Below are 17,004 nucleotides of genomic sequence, written 5' to 3'. Positions count from 1 at the left end.
GTTTCGGTGACTCCATTTTAGTATGGTCTGATCCATGGATCCCTACTCAACCCCAGAGACCAGCATTACGTTCGGGATCGCCCTTTGACCCCGCGCTTAGAGTTGAAACCTTTGTTGACAGGAGCTCGCACTCCTAGAATTTGGCTTTACTTTCGGCCACTTTTGAGCCGTAAGATGTTGTCATTATTTCTGCTTTAGCTATTGGTAAACTAGATTCACCGGATAGGTTGGGTTGGCATTTGACAAAGATTGGTCTCTACACAGTCAAATCTGGGTATAAAGCTTTGCGCCAGAATCAGGAGGTCTCAACACCTGTTTTTGACCCCAACATTATCCCTTTACAGGCGTTTTGTCTGGCAGATTTGGTGCCCACCAAAAATTAGACACTTTTTATGGCAAACAATTACGGGTTGTATGGCGACAACAGCTAATCTGCGCCGACGTGGCATGGCTTGTGACTTGGAATGTGGTAGTTGTGGTGGACCTGAGGAGACAACCAATCATGCTCTATTCATATGCCCCCCGGCTAGGCAGGTCTGGGCTTTGTCCTCATTCCCGACATCTCCGGGCTGTTTTCCTTCAGAATCTGTCTATACAAATATGGATTATTTATTTTGGAGATTTAAGCAGAATCCTGTAGTGGATTTTTTTCCATGGATTCTATGGTATATCTGGAAGGCTAGAAATGATAAAAATTTTAGTAACTTGGACTCCAATCCGTTAGCAATTCTACAGCTAGCGGAGGAAGAAGCTAAACTTTGGTTTTTGTCGCAAGTAGACACATTAGGATTTTCTCCCCCGGATGGGTCCCACCCCACTACTAGCCCTAGGCTGATGGAGATGGCTGCAACCAACAGATATGGGAACAGCTACCGATGTTTTGTGGACGGATCTTGGAAGGTGACTGATTAGTACACAGGCTGAGGATGGTATTGCATTTCTCCCGAGGGGGAATCTCCCATTATGGGTGCATCTAATCTTCGCCGGAGTTTGTCACCCCTCCATGCAGAAGTGGAAGCTCTAATCTTGGCAATGCGTTGTATGATTGGTGCGGATATTGAGAATGTTGTTTTTCTCACAGACTGTTCTGATTTGGTGAAGATGGTGTCTTCGTCGTCCGAGTGGCCTGCCTTCAAGATATATTTGGATGAGATCGAGGCGGATAAGGAGGAATTTCTATCCTTTGCACTAGTCCAAATCTCCTGAGCGCAGAATGGTAATGCTGACAAGCTGGCACGGCGTGCGAGAATCGAGTCACATCAAATTACCTTTGTAAACGTTTTCCCTACCAATTGGCTCATTTGAATTGATATTGTTCTATGTTGTCAAAAAAAAAAAAAAAATATTACAATACGTATTCAAAGTTGTTGACAAAAAAATTAAAGTTGATCAATTAAATCTGTTGACAAAATAAATAAAATTACAATACGTATTAATGATGTTTAGATGGTATTACGTAAAACATTTAATGATGGTTGTGTCTTTCTAAAGGTTGATGGTATTACGTTTGTTTTCTTTGGTAGAATGGTATTACGTTTGTTTGTGTCTTCTAAAGGATGATGGTTTGACCGTATTAGATTAATAGGTTGGTGATTTATCGTTTTATATAGTTACGTTGTACTAAAGTTTATATAAATATTTTTTTAAATGATTAAGAAAAAATAAATTTCGAAGAATAAATCTTAATCTCCAAGAGAGAGATGATTAAGAGGAAGCTAAGATTGGATATTTCCCTATTTTCATCTTAATCAACAGCTAAGATTACGAAATCGATCGACCTCTCAAGCTTTTGACTCATATCAACGTGGTATCATAGCTTCAACTCATGGTATCAGTTTTGGTGTGAGCCAAAGCTTAGACTTCGACCTCGTTTACAAATTACAATACGTTTCAATTAATTAGTTTTGGTGTTTCTTTTATTTGGAGGGTGTTATTAGAGCATGAAATTTAATAGATTTGGAAATTATTTGGGAGGATGGATTTTAATGAATTTCCAAATCCAAGGAAATTCATATATTATTTAATCATTGATTTTAAATTTTTTATCAAAATTATGTGTTATTGGGCTATATGATTTATAAATACTTGTTCGACCCTTAATTATTTAAGCAATTATGTATTTTAATTTCTTTTGACATTAGATAAAGGGTTGGTGTTTTTTTTTTATCTTTTCTTTAATTTAGTTGTAAAGACCTCTTACTATTAATAAAGAATCAACTTACAAGAACTAACCTTCATCTCCAAGAGAGACTAGGGTTCAAGGTAAGCTTAGCTTATATATTTCTCATGTTAAACAACGGTACGTATTACGAGATCGAAGTAACATGTTTGAACCACATCCCCAAGTACCAAACCACATGTGGACGGGAGTTCTGATTTGATGCCATGTTTATTGTTAGGAATTGCAACGCGTGGGACTGCTTATCACTAGTAGTTGTAATGATTCTGATCTTTGTCTACGAAACCTCCAACCTGATGTTATCGCTTCTGCAACTAACAGTTTTTGTGGTATCCCCAAATCACGAGGACTTCCTAAAACAAACAATAAGCCCCCTAGCTCTTGCAATGAGTGGTTAAGCTTGAAGAAGCAGAAGATCTATGTTAAAAAGAGCAATCTCGATGAGAGAAGTCCTTTCGTTAAATAGTTTGTATGTTCTCTCTATTTCCAATTTGCCAGCGATAAAAGGAAAAAAAAAGAGAAGCAAGCATTTATAAATTTTCTCACACCCAGTGGGATTTGAACCCACAATCGCTTGATTAGAAGTCAAGCGCCTTATCCATTAGGCCATGGGTGCTTGCTTGTTACTAAACTGACAAACTTTAATATTATAAATTCGATCATTAGTAGAACACTAATAAATCCTAACCCCTCTCAGGTTTATTGAATTGAAAGTATATAAACTTGCCCTGTGTGGCTGTGTTAAACTTAAAGCCCCAAACTCAAAATATTTTTCATTTAGGGTTTCTCGTGTCGGAGCCACATCCCATCTCCTCCACCGATGACAAAGAAGATTTGAAATATGAGGATTTGAGGAAGACTTAATGATTTCTTCATAACGATTATCTTTTGATCTTTTACGTTGAAGTTGATTGGTTTATCCGTACTTTTTATGTTTTTTTTTTATATATATTTAACGATGAATGTGGTAGGTATTATGAAATGCAGTTTGAGTTATCCAATTCCAAAGTGTTTCAATGATTTGCCATTAAGAAGTTGATTAACGCCATCAATGATTTTTTGTTCATGTTCTTTGGTTTGCTTAGTTAAAATTTAGTTGTGGCCTATTTGTAAAAACTGTGACCAGGAAAGTCTCAACGTTTTATATATGTTGGTCTTATATACGGTTTAACAAAGCGTTTCTTCGTTAATTCTTGAACTATGCAAAAAGAGTTGGCTAGTGTGTACATTTTATTCATCTTTGATTAGTATGATATTTGTATGCTTTGATAATTTCAACAAGCTCTGAGGTTTCACATTTAGTTAGCCTAATGCTTTTACTGGAATAATTCAGATGGTAAGTCAAAAATATTAATAACGTCGCGGTCACCTGTGGAGAGCCTATTTTTGACTACGGGTACGTGTTTTCTACGAAGGCCTTGCCTAGCACACAATTCAAAGTAAACGATAGAGATTAGTCACCTACGCACATGACTTTTAAAAAGATTAGTTGAAACTTTGATTTTTTCTTTCTTCAAAATACAGTAACATCTTGAGTTCTTACAAAACGTGGAGGTATTTGTGTTGAACTCACATTCCGAAAATGCTTTGGGGGACTATTTCATATACTTCTTCTTATAAAAATAACTTATTAGCAATGGGAAAATACTTGATATGGGTGATATTACTGTTGGGACACCTACATGGATGCAAAAGCTGCATTGAAAAAGAAAGGGAAATTTTGATGGACCTCAAGAAATTCATGGTCTCAAGGCTTAATGAATCAGACAATGAATTTTTGTCTACTTGGAGTAATAACACAAAGAGCGACGATTGCTGTCGGTGGGAGGGCATTGAATGCAACCCTACAAGTGGCCGGATCGTCGGGCTTTCCGTTAATGAATACATGGATGGCCCTTTTCCTGTCAACGGTATGTTACTGATCCATTTGTACAGCCTACTTGTTGATGGTGTAGTTTTGGTTTCGTCTTTTAACTTTTGTAATTTTTCTGTTTCCTCAATCAACTACAGTTTTTTCATTATCATTCTTATATTCACCTTGACTCCCTTTCAGGACTAGACAACTTGACAGACTTGGAACTGCTAAACCTGAGTGGAAATAGATTTATCGGCACAATACCAGGTAGTGTCTACGTTGATTGTAATTTACTCTGTACAGAAAATTTTGAATTGGTTTATATCATAGCTAGCAAACTACATCTTTACATATTAATTAGAATATCTTGCTTTGCACCTGGCAAAACTGAAAGCAAGCTTATTTTTTATTTGGAAATGACCCTTTTCTAAAGAAAATCTTTTGGGCTTTTTACTTCATTTCAGAACTAAAGAGTTTGACTAACTTGAAACTCTTGAGTCTTGCTGGGAATAGCTTCAGCGGGCCTATACATGCAGGTGTGTGTCTGGTTATCAATTTGAACAACATAACAGTTTTACGTGTGACTCACAAATTCTCATTAACTTGTGGTTTCTTTTTTTCGTAATAGTTTGTAAAATGAAGAATTTACGGGAGATCGATCTACGAAGAAATCATTTTGCAGGCGAGCTTCCTCTTTGTTTAGGTAGTTTGAAAAAGCTACAGGTTCTTGATCTATCATCCAACCAGTTCAGTGGTAATCTACCATCTAGTTTCAGTAGCCTTGATTCCCTCGAATATCTATCATTGTTAGATTACAACTTCACTGGCTCATTCGCGCTCGTTCCACTTGCAAACCTCACAAAACTCAAGGTTTTAAAACTTTCATCAACATCAGAAATGGTACAAGTCAAGACAGAGGATACTTGGCAGCCAAAGTTTCAATTGATTGTTCTTGTACTACGAGTTTGCAGCTTGGAGAAATTCCCTTCCTTTCTTATGTACCAGAAGAACCTGCGTCTGGTTGATTTATCTAGCAACAGATTAACCGGAGACATTCCTACCTGGCTGCTAGCAAATAATTCAAAGCTCGAAGTCTTACAGTTGCAGAATAACCTTTTCACTATCTTTCAGATGCCTACAATAATGCATAATTTGCAGGTTTTGGATTTTTCAGCAAATGATATTAGTGGACTGTTCCCTGATAATATCAGTAGTGCGCTTCCGAATCTGGTACATATGAATGGCTCGAACAATGGGTTCCAGGGGAAATTTCCATCTTCTATGGGTGAAATGAAGAATATTTCATTCTTGGACCTGTCTTATAATAACTTCTCAGGAGAGTTACCTAGAAGCTTTCTCATAGGATGCTTTTCACTAAACATTCTCAAGCTCTCTCACAACAAATTTAGCGGCCCTTTTCTTCCTAGAGGATCAAACTTCCCTAAGTTGTCAACTCTTGACATGTCCAATAATTTTTTCACAGGTGCTATTCTCATATTGCTGTGGAGGATTTGTTCCTACACGACAACAACTTCACAGGGCCAATTCCGGACACATTGTTGGAAGGTGTCCAGATACTTGATTTGCGGAACAATAAACTCTCTGGGAGTATTCCGCAGTTTCTCAATACTGAGAGCATAAGTATTCTTCTGTTGAGGGGAAATAACTTAACTGGAACAATACCAAGGCAACTGTGTGATTTGAGAGAAATCAAACTTTTAGATCTTTCGGATAACAAGCTCAATGGTTTCATACCTTCATGCCTCTACAATTTATCATTTGGACTGGATCAACATGACATGGGTATAAAGCTCATACCTCCAATTTCTCGTACTCAGAGCTTTGAGTCAGAATATTACAAATCCGCATTGCTGGTAGAAGATTTCACAATTTACTATGTTACCTTCCAGGAAACTGAAATCAAATTTGCAATGAAGCAAAGGTATGACTCCTATACTGGAGAATCTTGGTTCAGCGATTCTTATAGTGGAGAATCTAATCCCAAGAATGGAATACTTGATTATTTATATGGAATGGATCTATCAAGCAATGAATTAAGTGGTGTTATCCCAGTAGAGCTTGGAGATCTCTCACAACTTCGAGTCATGAATTTATCTCACAATTTCTTGTCAAGTTCAATACCATCAAACTTCTCCAATCTGAAGGATATTGAGAGCCTTGATCTTTTACATAACAAGCTGCAAGGAAGCATTCCTCAACAGCTAACCAGCCTTACTTCTCTTGCTGTCTTCGACGTGTCTTACAACAATTTATCAGGAATCGTTCCACAAGGAAAGCAGTTCAATACCTTCAACGAGAAAAGCTACATAGACAATCCTCTTCTTTGTGGACCACCAACTGATAGAAGTTGTGAGACTAAAAAGGAAGCAGGTAATGGAGGAGAAGAAGGAGACGGTGAAGCTGCTATTGACATGCTGGTCTTTTATTTTAGTACTGCTTCAACTTATGTGGCCGCGTTGATATGCATTCTAGTACTTATGTGCTTTGATTGTCCTTGGCGTCGGGCATGGCTCTGCATTGTCGACTCTTCCATCGCGTCAGCCAAAAGTATGTTTCCTTAAAGTAATTTCAGCTCAGTTGTTTCCATTGTGTGTGCGTTAGTGTGTATATGTAAGTATAATGTATATGTGCTTTGGAGTTTACCAGTACTTATGGTCAGAAGACACAATCTAGTTCTTCAAACATCTCTAAGTTGAATGGAAATGTGAGTATCCACGTTTTCTAGAATTAAAAATGTTCTAAAATTAATCAATAAATCAATTTTATGTTATTATAATTTTTTTTTTAATGTAATGTTAAATTATATTCAAAAGAGATTTTTAGTACAACTAGTGCAACAGTTTTTTATGTGTTCAAAAAGTGTATACAAAATCAAATTCTAAATACTAGCCATATGAGTAATCTGTCGTCGTAACGCCGATCCCTCATGAGACCTATCGCAAGAAGTTGATCTCTGATCGGCTTGTCAATTCGTTGAATAAGACGAGATGCAGGGTTTGGTGGTATGTTATTATAATTTTTACATGGAACTGATATAGGCATATTAGCTTGTGGTGATCGTGTGTGTATAAATTTTGTTAGTGTACACACAGTACACACTAATATATGTAACTTTTTTTGGAGAAACTAAAAGAAAAGAAAAAAAGTTAAATTAAAATGGTGTTCAACGAAATTAAATCAGTCAAAACCGTTTCTTTTTTTTTTCTGTCATCTCTATTGCGTGACAGGATTTTGGAAAAAAAAAAAAACAAAAACAAACAAATTGTGTGACAGGATTAGTAAAGCCTTAAAAATGTAAGTAATTAAACCCAATGGGTCACTCACTAAAAAAAACGGAATCATGTTTTAGGGATTAGGAGATCTCTCTTTTCTAAATCCGCCATGAAAAAGCTGAAGCTGAAGAAGCAGCTCGCTTCAGATGATGATGATGATCGTCTCACCATTTCAAAATGCAACACATGTACACCTTCTTCTTCTTCTTCTTCACTCCCCGATTCGATCCCGCCCGATGTCTTTACGGAAATCATCTCGAGACTGCCAGCAAAATCAATCCCCAACTGTCGCCGCGTGTCGAAATCGTGGGCGGCCACACTCCGCAGCTCCGATTTCGACGAGCTGTTCCTGACCAAGTCACCGAACCAGCCTCTGATTCTGTTCGCCTTCATGATTGAATCCCGGTTACCTTTCTTCACTTCACCTCAAGATCACGAGGACTCGTCTCTCGAAGCCACTCTTCACCGTACTTATCTACAAATCGATCGTTTCTCTAAGATCACTCCACCTGCTCGTGGATTGCTCTGTATCGAAGATAAGCGAAGGATGCTTGTGATTTGCAATCCAATCACAGGTGAATCTGTTATTTTACCTAAACCGGAATCGAATCTGATGTGGTCTAGAAGCGTTTTGGGATATGAGCCGGTTGAGAAACAGTTCAAGGTGTTTTGCACTACTTGGTCACCGCACCATCCGTTGAATACTACTCATGGAGAGCATTATGTTCTGACGTTAGGTAGTAAAACTAATTGGAGAATGGTCGAGTCTTGGAAACCTTTTCGTCCTGTGTTTGATGGTGGGATTTGTATCAATGGTGTTTTGTATTTTGTTGGTAAGCTTAATTGCTATCCAGAGGATGTTGTGATTGTTTGTTTCGATGTTAGGTTCGAGAAGTTGAGCTTTATCAACAAACCTAAAGGGATGAGACAGATTCAATTTGATTCGAGATTGGTTAACCACAAGGGTCGATTGGGTGTGATTCAGTGTTCCAACTCCCGGAAAATTACTGGAAGCACTACCAAAAGTTTTGATTTGTGGATTCTTGAGGATGCCAAGAAACATGGATGGACGAAGCGTATATACGTTTTGCCTATTCCGTGGAGGGACATGGTTGGAAACACCAAGCTGCGTGTTCTTGGAATGACTGGTACATGTGAGATTCTGTTGTCGCCGTATGAATTATGTGACCCTTATTATCTTGTATATTACAATATTGAGATGAACATTGTTAGAAAAGTTGAAATCCGAGGATTTGGATCGTTTAAGACTCGTACGATACCTCATTTATTCGTAGATTATGTGGAAGATGTGAAGTTTATATGAGGTGTGTAAGATTTTACTTAGCTTTGGATTGAGACTTTGTTGCACTGGTTGCAAGAGCTAGTTTGGAAATAAAGTTTTCATTTTAGAATTACAGTTTTTTTTTTTTTTTTTTATCATTTTTACATATGTTGGGTAATAATAATAAAACGATTTGTTGTTATAACAACTAGGACTCAGACCTTGTGTGGAAATTTATAATTTTAAAAATAAAGTATATTTAATCTTGTGTGGAAATTTATCAACAAAATTAAAATAAAAATAACAACTGTAAAAAAATAAAATATCAAATAGTTAAATTTTAAAATATATATATTTTACGAAGAGTTACGATAAACGGACGCTACAGTAAAATTACATAGTTGAAATTAATTAAATTTCTATATTACTATAATCATTTTTAAACTCTTTAGTTATATTATAAAATAACGTTAGATATTCTATAATATAATGCTTATATTAAAACTCCTATTATTGAATTATTAAGTGGAATAAAAATAACACGATGTGGAGTGTTAAAAGATTTTTGAAAAAATTGTTGAAAAATTTAATCATTGTACATTGTGTAAGTGCAAAGAAATTACCATCCAATAAACGAACAATCTTGGCTTGTTGTCCTTGTATCCCCTGGCACACTTAAATAGTTGAATAATCCAAATTATTTACTGTATTAGTCACATGTATATGATTTAAATTAACTGATTAGGAAAGGAATCACAAAGTATATTATTCCAAACCTGCTAGCCAACTTCTATCGTAGTAAGATCTTTTCGCTCATAGTTTCCTGAAGTTATTCAAACTTGTGAAATAGTCAATGACTGGTAGTCACTATAGACAGACTGCTTCATGGTCTATTTGAATTGTTTCGTGATCTACTTTGTTCATTTTTATAAATTATATATATTAAAAGATATCAGTTAGTTATTTTTTTGAAGTAAAATCATAGTTTGGTTATTTTTTACATTATGTGTTCAAATGGTTACAACAGTTGGAACAGAAAAATCTGTTTACAAAATATAAAATAAAAAACTAAGCAAAACATAAGTAAAGTATAAGCAAAGTATAAGCAAAAAATAAACAAATGTACTTTTTGGTTTAACGCTGTATAGTATTTTATCCACATTATGAATCAAACTTGTCTCCACTATATAAAACAAATCGAATTATATCATATTTCAAGGTTTTGGATTTTTTAATAAGAAATTTTAAAATATTCAACATCTAAGTTTGGTCCATCATGAACTATAGCATGCATATAATTAATAAATAGATTGGGTTTTTGAGCAAACCATACGTCGTTCTCTCTTGGAATAAATCATAGTTTCGGTTACCCTTTTATGCTTTAGTTTATCTTTGTCTAACACTCTCTTTAGGACTCTAACTTTTTAACTTTATCTCTGTGAAATAACAACAAAACTTGAACATTAGTTACCTTACATATCTTCATCAATTTTTTGTTGTGCTTGAATAGCCATTAATTTTTGCTAGCGAGAAGAGAAGATCAGAGTATATTGTTATCTTCCGCTTCTTCTCTATTGGTTTTGTTAATTTTTTGTGAACCTACACAACCAAATTAATGTTAGTTACGAACAAAATCTATATATGTATATTTCCATCTGGTGTCTATTTTGAAGGAGAGTTAATCTCCCTGTTTATTACCAAAAAAAAAGGGTATTTTCCAAATTTACTTCATTGATTTTCCCTATTAGTATAGTTATTTACACAGTGGATACTAATCGGAAAAAATGTGGAAAAAAACGAATATATCACAAATATCATAAAAATTGTGATATCCATTTTTTGATGAAAACATTGAAAATTGAGTTAGATGAAAATCTCTACAACCTGTCTTTTGTTACGTACAATATTAGAAAATTGGGTTTGATGAAAAATATCCAAAGATGATGTTACTAATAGAAGTATAGTGTAATGCCAAAAGAAAAGATGCAATATGTTCCAAAACAAACTCTAATTTATGTGTTGATCCAAACAGAGATTAATGAGAATAGTATCATCTGAAAACGTCCTCATTAAAGCCTCCTTCATCGCCAGAATCAGTTAAATTATCCATAGTTGTTGTAGTCGTCCAAATTGTCATCATTTCTATCACCATTGCCTTCATCAATAAAAAAAAACTGCTTAGGAGAAGGAAATTCAATAATCATCCATCCATCAGAGTCGCGTGGTTGCTGCAAGAACCAAATCATTAGCGAAATAACAAGAATGAGGGTTTAAAGGAATCAAAAGGGGAGTTAAATAAGAGAGTGAAACATTACTTTAGGATTTCGTTATCAATAAACTCTTCATAGTTACGCCAACAAACACCATCTTCATCGAAATAGTAATTACCCATACCTTCTTCATAATCATCATCATCATGATCATCATCATCATCTTCATCATCATCATAATCATCATCATGATCATCATTGCCAATACCTCGGCAACCAGAAGGGCAAGTATTTTGGTCCTTCTTCCATTCAATCCCACATTGGTAACAAAACTCATATCCACATCTACACAATGCACGCATAAAGAAAACATTATGAAATAGAAGTATACAAATGTAGTAGCTTAACCGAGTAATATATATATATATATATATATATATATATACCTGCAAGTCATGTGGTTGCAGCCATCAGAAAGTTCAATCAAGTGCCTACACTTGACACATTGACGCCACATATTGTCGTTTGCCAGAGACTTTAGCTTCAAGTCATCAACTAAAGGGTCAGGGTGAAGTTTCTTGTAATCAGCACACGACAAACCAGTATGCGATGGCACTTTGCAATCAACGCAGAAGAGTCCACAACATTTGACACATGACTTGACATTGGATTGATCGGCTTCACTGGAAAGCTCGGTTTTGGACATCAACATTGAGCAGCTTGGATATGGGCAATAGATTCTCTCTGCAGCGGGAATCGAATCCTCTTTCATCTTTTTTGTCCACATCTCAATCATCTTTGATGTTAAAACCTTGCTACAGCTTTCAAGGGTGAGCTCAGACTTGCATCCATAGTCAAGACATGTGGGCACAATTCCGCTAAGCAGCTTCACTTCCACATGCTTTTTCACACAAGAAAAACAATGACGGTGAAGGCATTTGTCGGTTAAGAACATGCGTTCTTCATTGGTTTCCTCATGACAAATATCACAATTTTCTCCGTGTTTTGCATTGACATCAACGCTTCTGCTACTGCTGCTTTGATAAGCTATAGCCTCTCTTGCAAGTCTAAAAGCAAATTTAACATCGTCCGGGGCAATCAACTCAGGGTCACTACATGACATGTTTTCTAGAATGCTTTGAGCTTCTTCCATAAGATGATCAATCTTATTAGGCTCCCCTCTACCAATTAACTGCAACGTAAATCAGATTCATCATTCTCCTTATACTAATTAAAACATTAATTAATTATATCATCATCTTCGTTACTCTTATGGGATTATACAATAATCAAGACTTTTGTATAAAAGCTTAATTACGTTATATATATATATATCATACATATAAACAACACAAACAAAACAATTTGATCACCCACAGAACTAGATATGTTACCATATAGATAATACATATTGTAACATGCCACCTATAGCTATAGGCAAAACAATATAGCCTAAGCCTATGCACATTCGACACAATTAACTAAAACAAAGCAATAACTAATCCCCAAGTCGAAGGATTCACTTAACCCACGAATCAGTGCCATGACCTCTACAGCTGTGCGGCTAATATCAGAGTCGCTAAGTGATTCCTTAATCTCATACAACAAATTATCCATCTCATCGCAAATCGCAACTCCAAATCCAGCAGCCTTCGTCTCATCACACACCAAACCCTTGATGTACAATCTGTAGGTGACATTGTCCAAAAAAATTGCCGCCGCAAAAGAACCCTCATCTTTAGGGTTTGGGAAATCTCCGGTTGTCGTGGAATCTAATCGCCGTCTTTTAGAAGAACTCAAGTCTTGATGATCGTGTCTCTCCATGTCTGTTTAGTTTTTTCAAGTTGATTTTTCGTGAATATATGAAAAACTTATCTATATGCATAGAGGAAGAATTAGAAGAGAGAGGGACTACTACTAAAGCTTGCTTGAGAAGTTGCCAATTAAACTTCTAATTAATTGCTTGTTATAATAAAAGCACCGGAGTATTTGTAACCGTTTTGGTTTAGTATCGATTGGTTTTTCAGTAAATTTTAAATTTCCATTATATATACATATGCATTTATGATGTTTTTAATGTAAACTTTTAGCATAAAAAAGAAAAAAGGTAAACATATGAATATCGTCAGATTCAAAAAGCTTGATTATAAATTGATATAATTATTGGCAACTAATGGGGTGATCGGATAGTGCTGGTTTTATAGTCGGTTTGCTTTGATTATTTGGTATATACTGAACCGGGTTTAGTTATTTCTCATGAAAAAAAAAACTAACATCATTCGTGTCTCTTCACAAAGTCACTTGCCTTTTGTCTACAAAAGGGACATTTGCGAAGAGAAGTATATTCTACTGTTGATACAAAAGTGAGAATCCTAGAGAGAGGAATAGCTTCTAGGAATCAACCTGAAGGCTACATGAACTGTAAAGCTGCTTTGGCTTCTGAAGATTTTAACTTTCAAGCTTGTGTTTTGACCAAAATAAGGAAACTGTGTGGCTAGTTGTGTTTGAAGATTTTAAGCTAGCGATTTAACAAAATATGACAAAAGTAATAACCGAATAATGTGGTATGCATCTGATTGTATTAATGGTTAATACTTCATACTTAAATAACTAAATCATGCATGTCACTTTTCTTTAATCTTGCTTTTGTTTTTATGTTAAAGAGAAAATTTATGAATATGATAACTGTGTAATGTATATGTTGTACGAGCCTAGCCTATCAGCCTACACACATGTCTATGCCTATATACTTCAAAACAGAGATGGGAATCAACATATTTTCATTTATAAAGAAGATATAATGTTAAGGAATAAGGATACAACACGCTTCAAGGGAAGTAGGGAGAATAGCACAAAACTAAAACTAAACTAATTTTAAACTTTTCAAAATTATTATTAGAATAAAAAGATTTGTAGTAGTATTTTTTTGCATTAAAAAGATTTGTATTGGTATTTTTGGTAAAATAAAAATAAAAAACCTAGCTAGTGATGTACTATCAGATTTAAAAAACCCAGCCATTGCGGTTGAGACATGGCTAATCCAAAGTCTTCAGTTTTGGCCTTTCGCTTTTTTTGTTAAGTACGATATTAGAAAATTGAGTTTGATAAAATTATACGTCATTATTGTAAATTAAGGAAAGAAAGCCCAAAGAACTAAAAGAAAATACACCACTACAGTGTCCTTAAAAATTTCTCAAAAGATCATAAAGAAAGAAGAGTGCCAAAGAAAATAATAAAAAGTGTTCCAAACAAAGTCTAATCTTTGTGTTGATGATCCAAACAGAAATTAAAGAGTATAATAATCTCTGTAAAAGTCCTCATCAAAGCCTCCTTCATCTCCAAAATCAGTTAAACCACCGTAGTTGTTGTAGTCGTCCCAATTGTCATCATTTCCATCACCATTGCCCTCTTCAATGGAAATCTCCTCAGGAGAAGGATACCCACATACCACATCCACATCAATCATCAGCTGCGGCGCGTCGTAGCTGCAAAACAACCAAAACATTAGTCAAATAACAACAATGCTGCAGTGAGGACTTAAGGAATATCGAAAGTGAGCTAAATAAGAGAGCAAAAACATCACTATTCGGTTTGGTGGTCCACAAAATCTTCCCAGTCACGCCAACGGACACCATCTTCATCGTAATAGCACTCACACATATCCTCTTCACAAGAATGTTCTGAGTCAGTATCATCATTGTCATCATCATCATCACCATGGCCAATACCTCGGCAACCAGAAGGGCAAGTATTTTGGTCCTTCTTCCATTCAATCCCACATTGGTAACAAAACTCATATCCACATCTACACAATGCACACACCAAGAAAACATTATGAAATAGAAGTATACAAATGAAGTAGCGTAACCGAGTAATATATAGATATATATACCTGCAAGTCATGTGGTTGCAGCCATCAGAAAGTTCAATCAAGTGCCTACACTTGACACATTGACGCCACATATTGTCGTTTGCCAGAGACTTTAGCTTCAAGTCATCAACTAAAGGGTCAGGGTGAAGTTTCTTGTAATCAGCACACGACAAACCAGTATGCGATGGCACTTTGCAATCAACGCAGAAGAGTCCACAACATTTGACACATGACTTAACATTTGATTGCTCAACTTCAATAGAAAGCTCGGTTCTGGACATCAGCATTGAGCAGCTCGGATATGGGCAATAGATTTTCTCGGCAGCGGGAATATAGTCCTCTTTCATCTTATGTTTCCACATGTCAATCAGCTTTGATGTCAAAACCTTGCTACAGCTTTCAAGGGTGAGCTCAAACTTGCATCCATAGTCAAGGCATGTAGGCACAATTCCGCTAAGCAGCTTCACTTCCACATGCTGTTTCACACAAGAAAAACAATGACGGTGAGAGCACTTGTCTGTAAAGAACATGCGCCCGTCATCGGTTTCTTCAAGACAAATGACACAAACTTCTCCTTGTTTTGCCCTTACATCAACGCTTCTGCTTTGAGCAACTATGGCCTCTCTTGCAAGTCTAAAGGCAAACTTCACATCGTTTCGAGCAACCAATACAGCGTCACTACAATCCATTTTTTCTAGACTGCTTTGAGCCTCTTCCACAAGATGGTCAATCTTCTTCTTAGACTTCGCTCTACCAATTATCTACAACGGATAACAAAATCAAACATCTCATACATATAATAACACAATCAAAATAATCATCGTATCAATTTGATCACTCACAGAACTAGATATGTCAACTCATGTTTCGAGTGAAACTTCAAAGTAACAACACTACCAAACAAAATAAATAAATAGTATTGTACCATGCAATAGCAACAACCAGTATATAGCCTATATATACCCATTCAACACTATTATAACCTAAATGATTCATATTAACTAAACCAATGCAATAATAACAAAGAAGAGAAACACTAACCGATTGGTAAATCCACTGGTCATCACAATAAACCACAACGTTTCTGATCCCCAAATCGTAGGATTCACTTAACCCACGGATCAGTCCCATGATCTCTACTCCTCTGCGGCTAATCTGAGAGTCGCTAAGTGATTCTTTAATCTCATACAGCAAATTATCCATCTCATCGCAAATCGCAACTCCAACTCCAGCCACATTCACGGTCTTTTCGTTACCATCCACCACGGTCTCATCATCACTCACCAAACCCTTGATGTACAATCGGTACGTGATATTGTCCAAAAATTTAGCCACCGTAGAAGAACCCTCGCCGTTAGGGTTTTGGAAATCTCCGGTTATCTCAGAATCTACACGCCTTTTTTAGAACTCGGGTCTTGTTGATCGTGTCTCTCCATGTCTGTTTGGTTTTCAAGTTATTTTCTCGTGAAAATGTGAAGACTAATATATAGAGGAAGTACTAGACTAGTATAGTACGAAAGCGTCCTTGAGAAGCTGCCAAATAAATTTCTAATTAATTGCTTGGTTATTAAAGCACCGTAATATATGTAACCGTTTTTGGTTTGTTATCGATTGATTTTCCTAAAAGATAAGTAATCCCCCCCCCCTTAATATACTTTTGACGTTGATTAGACGAATCCCGCCGCCTTGAACAAACACTAATGTTTTCTTTGATAGTATAACTATTGGCAACTAACCGGGTGATCGGTTTGTATCCATGATTTGGCACTTGGCAGCATATGGAATCGGTTTAGTCAACTGGTATGTAGTTTTAGGAAGTCAATTCTATGATGATCATCCGGTTTGGAAGTTAATTCGTGTCGCTTCATAGAGTCTCTTGCCTTTGTTGTAACATTTGTGTCTCTAAACAGTTGATATAAAGAGAGAATTTTAAAAAGTAAAAAAAGGCCTAGTTTTTATGACTTTCGTCCACATTGACTGCGGAGGAAGGCATGGGGTAGACTGGTAAGCCACTTAACTAGCTACAAGGGATCATGGTTCCACAATATGGACCCTGATTTCAGATACATAAAGGAGATATGGACCCTCTCACTTGAGTTGAAGTTGAGGCGAACCGATCTACGGACCTTTGTGTAAGAAACTTGGCTATTTGAAATAGAATTTTGAATCTGACTCGAAGGCGCTGATACATACTCTCTCTAACTCTATTAAGAGGTCTGCTCTTTAATCTCTTCTTTTCTTCTCAAAATTTGAGAAGCTAGATTGTGTTGCCTAGGGAACTTACCTTTCTGAATCATGATCTTATTTAAATGAC

The 17,004-nt window shown here is 36.0% G+C and overlaps 2 protein-coding genes, 1 non-coding gene and 2 pseudogenes across 5 annotated transcripts; 2 read left to right on the top strand and 3 right to left on the bottom strand.

The window, feature by feature from the left end:
• Positions 1 to 2,722: 2,722 nt before the first annotated feature.
• Positions 2,723 to 2,795, bottom strand: TRNAR-UCU (transfer RNA arginine (anticodon UCU)). The gene has a single exon. It is a non-coding gene; the product is annotated as a tRNA-Arg (tRNA).
• A 920-nt stretch (positions 2,796 to 3,715) lies between these two features.
• Positions 3,716 to 6,832, top strand: LOC104703068 (receptor like protein 21-like; annotated as a pseudogene). Its single transcript, XR_015560820.1, has 4 exons — positions 3,716 to 4,089; positions 4,233 to 4,301; positions 4,499 to 4,570; positions 4,663 to 6,832. The product of XR_015560820.1 is annotated as a receptor like protein 21-like (transcript).
• Positions 6,833 to 7,340: 508 nt separating this feature from the next.
• LOC104705041 (F-box protein DOR-like) lies at positions 7,341 to 8,739 on the top strand. The gene has a single exon (XM_010421034.2). It carries the CDS (start codon positions 7,437 to 7,439, stop codon positions 8,649 to 8,651), a length of 1,215 nt encoding a protein of 404 aa, XP_010419336.2. The 5' UTR covers positions 7,341 to 7,436; the 3' UTR covers positions 8,652 to 8,739.
• Positions 8,740 to 10,644: 1,905 nt separating this feature from the next.
• Positions 10,645 to 12,643, bottom strand: LOC104705040 (E3 ubiquitin-protein ligase RSL1-like; annotated as a pseudogene).
• A 1,319-nt stretch (positions 12,644 to 13,962) lies between these two features.
• On the bottom strand, positions 13,963 to 16,146 carry LOC104703067 (RING/U-box superfamily protein). 2 transcript variants are annotated; one of them, XM_019227169.2, is made up of 5 exons: positions 15,732 to 16,085; positions 14,712 to 15,451; positions 14,571 to 14,624; positions 14,423 to 14,539; positions 14,032 to 14,304 (listed from the first exon to the last, which is right to left on the bottom strand). In XM_019227169.2, exons 1-5 carry the CDS (start codon positions 15,891 to 15,893, stop codon positions 14,106 to 14,108), a joined length of 1,272 nt encoding a protein of 423 aa, XP_019082714.2. In that variant the 5' UTR covers positions 15,894 to 16,085; the 3' UTR covers positions 14,032 to 14,105. The 2 variants fall into 2 exon arrangements, with proteins under 2 accessions (XP_087313471.1, XP_019082714.2); XM_087457345.1 differs by having other exon boundaries at positions 13,963 to 14,304; positions 14,403 to 14,624; positions 15,732 to 16,146.
• Positions 16,147 to 17,004: the final 858 nt, after the last annotated feature.

Source organism: Camelina sativa, chromosome 7 (assembly GCF_030686135.1).
Source record: "Camelina sativa cultivar CO46 ecotype springtype chromosome 7, ASM3068613v1".
In the NCBI taxonomy this organism is placed as follows: domain Eukaryota; kingdom Viridiplantae; phylum Streptophyta; class Magnoliopsida; order Brassicales; family Brassicaceae; genus Camelina; species Camelina sativa.
The sequence above is the reverse complement of the archived record's forward strand: the minus strand, read 5'-3'. Positions and strand labels throughout refer to the sequence as shown.